General features: G+C 42.7%; 1 protein-coding gene across 3 annotated transcripts in view; it reads right to left on the bottom strand.

The window, feature by feature from the left end:
- Nucleotides 1–4,719: 4,719 nt before the first annotated feature.
- The window catches only part of LOC116514163 (transducin-like enhancer protein 1), an 88,992-nt gene continuing 87,711 nt past the window's right edge, over nt 4,720–6,000 (bottom strand). For all 3 annotated transcript variants that reach the window (XM_032225670.1, XM_032225749.1, XM_032225830.1), the window contains one exon: nt 4,720–5,307. In XM_032225670.1, coding sequence (XP_032081561.1) covers nt 5,200–5,307 — 108 coding nt within the window. In that variant the 3' untranslated portion in view covers nt 4,720–5,199. The remainder of the gene's footprint in view (nt 5,308–6,000) is intronic.

The following is a 6,000-nucleotide window of genomic DNA, read 5'->3' as shown; positions in this document are numbered from 1 at the left end:
TATCACTCCAAATTGGCTCCATTAAGAGTTGTAAGTTAAGGGCTATCTGTAGTTAGCCCATTTTTTAAAATCTGGACAGCTGTTTCAGCTGCTCTCTAACACCCTCTCTTTTTCTTGGAGGACTGAGTGGGCCAGTCTAGGCTTTTGGATTGTCTGCCTGGTTGACCCAGGTTAATTTGATTCATAATTACCTTGATTTAAAGTTGAACCTGTCTGCTGCTTTCCCAAACACCCAGCAAGTTAGCAGGACCCCGTGAGAATCTCCACCACTGACCTGGTTAAGCACATGATGAGAATCCAGCCAACGTTAAAATTGGCCACCAATTCTCACAAATCCTGGTCAGTAAGACCGGTAGCCCAGATTACGATGGCTCTTGCTTTGCGGCAACGGGAAAACCACAGATGCATGCCTCCGATGTTCTTTTTGCACTTTTGAACATAATGTGCAAACATTTGTTAGCTCAAAGTGTTTATGGAAAGAACTTTCCAAATGTTACGTGAATAGAGGGAAAAATAAACATAAAAATATGTAAAAATTGTGAAGCTATTTTTTTTAAAAGAACAAACTTTTATGGACGACGTCTTAGAATAGTATTATTTATTCTTGGCAACTTGAAGATGTGTGGACTTCAGCTCCCAGAATCCACTAATGCTGGTTGGGGAATTCTGGGAGTTGATGTTTATTAATGCTGTTTGGGAATTCTGGGAGGTGAAGTCCATTAATGCTGTTTGGGGAATTCTGGGAGTCGACGTTTATTAATGCTGGTTGAGGAATTCTGGGAGTTGAGTTGAGTTTATTAGACTTGTATGCCGCCCTATTCCCAGGGGGACTCAGGGCAGCTAACAAACTAAGGGGATGGGGGTAATACAAAAAAGACAAACAAGACAAAAAGCAAAATACAAGAACAGATTAAAACACCACAACAGCCACAACAATTCGAGTGGGGTTAGGAACTCATCAACCCCAGGCCTGCCGGAACAGCCAGGTCTTGACGGCTTTGCGGAAAGCCTGAAGGGTGGTAAGGGTCCGAATCTCCACGGGGAGCTCATTCCAAAGGGCCGGAGCAGCCACAGAGAAGGCCCTCCCCCGAGTGGTCGACAGTCGACACTGGCTAGCTGATGGAACCCGGAGGAGGCCTAATCTGTGGGATCTAATTGGTCACAGGGAGGTAATTGGCAGGAGGCGGTCTCTCAAGTACCCAGGTCCGATACCATGCAGTTGAAGTCCATTAATGCTGTTTGGGGAATTCTGGGATTTGTTTATTAATGCTGGTTGAGGAATTCGGGGAAGTGAAATCCATTAATGCTGTTCAGGGAATTCTGGGAGCTGCGGTCCATTAATGCTATTTGGGGAATTCTGGGATTTGTTTATTAATGCTGGTTGAGGAATTCTGGGAAGTGAAATCCATTAATGCTGTTTGGGAAATTCTGGGAGTTGATGTTTATTAATGCTGGTTGAGGAATTCTGGGAAGTGAAATCCATTAATGCTGTTCAGGGAATTCTGGGAGTTGCGGTCCATTAATGCTATTTGGGGAATTCTGGGATTTGTTTATTAATGCTGGTTGAGGAATTCTGGGAAGTGAAATCCATTAATGCTGTTTGGGAAATTCTGGGAGTTGATGTTTATTAATGCTGGTTGAGGAATTCTGGGAAGTGAAATCCATTAATGCTGTTCAGGGAATTCTGGGAGTTGCGGTCCATTAATGCTATTTGGGGAATTCTGGGATTTGTTTATTAATGCTGGTTGAGGAATTCTGGGAAGTGAAATCCATTAATGCTGTTTGGGAAATTCTGGGAGTTGATGTTTATTAATGCTGGTTGAGGAATTCTGGGAAGTGAAATCCATTAATGCTGTTCAGGGAATTCTGGGAGTTGCGGTCCATTAATGCTATTTGGGGAATTCTGGGATTTGTTTATTAATGCTGGTTGAGGAATTCTGGGAAGTGAAATCCATTAATGCTGTTTGGGAAATTCTGGGAGTTGATGTTTATTAATGCTGGTTGAGGAATTCTGGGAAGTGAAATCCATTAATGCTGTTCAGGGAATTCTGGGAGTTGCGGTCCATTAATGCTATTTGGGGAATTCTGGGATTTGTTTATTAATGCTGGTTGAGGAATTCTGGGAAGTGAAATCCATTAATGCTGTTTGGGGAATTCTGGGAGTTGAAGTCCATTAATGTTGTTTTGGGAATTCTGGGAGTTGAAGTCCATTAATGTTGTTTTGGGAATTCTGGGAGTTGAGGTCCATTACTGGCTGGGGAGTTCCTTTGTGTCCTGAAGCAGACAAAAGACATTGTACTGGAGCACATGGGAAAAAATCCAATCCCAGCTAATCAACAAAGCAAGAAATTTTAGCGTTCAAAAGGGATCGTGAAGCCCCTCCTCGAGTCGTCTTCAGATCCAAACTTTTAGTTACGTAATGCAATTGGCAGAAATGGCAAAACTGACAGCCTTGATTGAAGAAGACTTTTTAATTCTGACTTGGACTATTTATGAGACACCGAGAGAAGCAAAACTTTGATTTGGGGTTTTGAGGATTAGAATGATTAGATTAGAATAGACGTAATGGAGACTGTTGTTAAAGAGTCAGATATATGTTTTGATCTATTATCTGTAAGGAAAAAAAAGTTGGAAGTTGTTCCCTCCCCCCAACCCAATTTCTGCCCTTTCATCTTGCCTTTCGTCCAGTATTTCCGCCCCTCCCCCCTCATTTTATTTGCTGCTTTTTTATGTTTTTCAAAATGGTAGTTGACAGATTAACAATTCCAGCGTGGAAGAGATCTCCTAGACCCCTGATGGCAAACCAATGGTGGATTTTAATTTTTAAAAAAAAAATTAAAAAACTGTAGGTGTGGCCTGCTTTGTGGGAGTGGCTTGCCAGCCATGTGACCGGCTGGGAGTGGCTTGCCGGCCATGTGACCGGGTGGGTGTGGCCAACTTGTAAAATGTGGTGAAACTCACTTAACAACGCTCTTGCTTAGCAACCAAAATGTTGGCTCAGAAACACTGGCATTTGAACACAAGTCTTAAAGCTGTCAAGTTACAAGACTCTTGCACCCCTAACCCTTTAGAAAAAAACCCCCAGGGTGTTCAAACTTGACATCTTTAAGACTTGCTGCTTGCGCATGCTCGGCTGGGAAGATTGCTCGCGCATGCACAGGTGAGTGGGCACGTGCATGATAAAGCACCCAAACAGTTTTGGCACACCTTTAAAAAAAGGTTAGCCACCCCTCTCCTAGACCAAAATCAATGGATAGATGACAGATGGATGAAAGACATAGATAGATAGACAGACACAGATGATAGATATATAGATGATAGATTATAGGTATATAGATATATAGATAATAGATGATATAGATAAAATAGATAGATAGACAGATAGATAGATGATAGATATATAGATAATAGATAGATGATATAGATAAAAGATAGTTAGATAGATAGATAGATAGATGGATGATAGATAGATGATAGATATATAAATAGATAGAAGAGAGATGATAGATAGATAGATGAGAGATAGATAGATGATAGATAGATGATAGATATAGATAGCTGATGATATATAGTTGATAGATAGATAGATGATATAGATAGATGATAGATGATATATAGATGATAGATAGGTAGATGATAGAGATGATAAATGATAGACATAGATAGATAGATAGATAGATAGATAGATAGATAGATAGATGATAGATAGATAGATAAATAGATAGATGATATAGATGATAGATGATATTGATAGGTAGATGATATAGATGATAAATAGATAGATGATAAATAGATATAGATAGATGATAGATATAGATAGATTGATAGATGATATAGATATAGATGATAGTTAGATAGATAGATGATATAGATAGATGATAGATGATAATGATAGATATAGATAAATTATAGATGGATAGATGATAGATAGATAGGGAGGGTGATGATGATGATATAGAGAGATAAATAGAGAGATGATAGACCAGGGGTGCATCAGGGCTGTTTAACCTTGGGGGGGGGGGGATGGCCAGCTCTACGTCACTTGTGTGATCAAATGCCACTTTTACAAGTAGTTTGTTTTGCTAGCCCTTTGCCAGAAACATATAGATGATAGACAGATGACATAGATGATGATGAGTTATATAGACGTATGTATAATAGATGATATAGAGACAGATAATAGACAGATAGATGATAGACAGACATATGATAGACAGACAGAAACATAGATAGTTATAGGAAGATAGGACCTGTAATGTTTATTAACTTTGACTCTGTATATTATGGGCATCCAGCCAGGGCCCTCCAATAAATCTTTTCATTGGATTTGCCAAAATTTAAGTTATAAACCTTTGCAGTCCGGCAAATCACCTTACCCGAAAATCTGCATTAATTTAAGAGAAACAGCTTTCTTAAATTTTCCAGAACCCTCCAGGATCCACACTCGTGATCCCAAGCATTGGAGGCATTTTTTAAAAAAAGAGAGAGATTAAAATTTTGACCCTATCGCTGTTCTTTCTGTCCTCAACTTCCTGAAAGGTTTTCAGTTCTCCTGCACCTCTGAACACGAATAGAAAGCCAGGCGGTTTTCAGAGCCACACAAAACCCCGGGTAGGTCAATCGAGTCAAGATGGCGGCCCCCAGCGTTTGAGGGAAGCCCCACTCCCTTTTTCCACGCTAAGGAACCTCACAGAAACAGAAGCGATCCAGATGGGCCAGTAACCCAAACACCATCATCTCTTTATTTGAAAGTCCATTATTATTATTTTTCTTTAAAAAAAGAAAAAGGTTAAAATACACAACAAACTTTTCCAAAGGAATTTCAATGTGGACACACCCACACCCACACCCACACACTTGCGCACATGCACACCCACACCCACCCAACACACGCACACCAAAAGACAGCGCCAACCCTTAACTCCCACCATGCCAGGATAAGGGCAACTTGGCGAGAAAACCACTACTAAACTCCGCGAAAACCTCAGGTTGAGTGGAAGACGGAGGTGGGGGGGAGCTGCCTTCCCACAAACCCACCCAGCGTCCTCGTGGTGGGTTCCGGATCCCTGCTTCCGTTCCTGGATTGTGAGGGGGAATTCTTTGGCTGGAAAAAAAACAAACCATCGAGAAGGGGCGCCAACGAGCAGCCCCCCCCACTTCTCTTTTGGGGTCAGTTCTGAAGCAACGTCGCGATTCTCGTCAGTACATGACTTCGTAAACGGAGGCTTTCTTGTCCCCGGATCCGGTGACAATGAATTGATCGTCTGTGGAAACGTCGCAGCTGAGGACGGATGAGGTTTCTTTCGACTGAGGAGAGAGGACGAAAGGAAGGTTACACAAAGGGAGATAGCAATAGCAATAGCAATAGCAGTTAGACTTATATACCGCTTCATAGGGCTTTCAGCCCTCTCTAAGCGGTTTACAGAGTCAGCATATTGCCCCCAACAATCTGGGTCCTCATTTTACCCGCCTCGGAAGGATGGAAGGCTGAGTCAACCCTGAGCCAGTGAGATTAGAACCACTGAACTGCAGATAACAGTCAGCTGAAGTGGCCTGCAGTACTGCACCCTAACCACTGCGCCAGAGATGGCTCTGTGGGCCTCGACTGTTGTGGCCTGCCAGTACCCAGTGGAGCTGGCGGCAGATTCGGAGAGTGAGGAGGTTGGGGAGGAAGATGGGCTAGTCCTGGAGTCTGGGGAAGGCTCTGATGAGGGCTCTGTGTCGGAGGCAGAAAGGGGGTCAGGGCCGTCTGACAGTTATCAGCTGCCTTCGGAGTCAGACATCAGTGGGGCAGAAGAACAGCTGGAGCCTGTTCCCCATGTGCGCATGCGCAGAGTTGCTAGACGAAGGGAAGAGCTAAGGAACAAGGATCGATTCAGGAGTAAGGCCACAGGTGGACGGTGAATGGCCCCTCCCAGAGGAAATAAAAGAGGAGTGGAGTTTGCAAGAGACAATTAGTTTGCTTAATTGGCTCGTGACTCTCCTCGTGAGTCTCCGAGA

This window comes from Thamnophis elegans, chromosome 1, assembly GCF_009769535.1.
Source record: "Thamnophis elegans isolate rThaEle1 chromosome 1, rThaEle1.pri, whole genome shotgun sequence".
Taxonomy (NCBI): Eukaryota; Metazoa; Chordata; class Lepidosauria; order Squamata; family Colubridae; genus Thamnophis; species Thamnophis elegans.
Note: the sequence above shows the minus strand (reverse complement) of the source record. Positions and strands in the feature narration are given on the sequence as shown.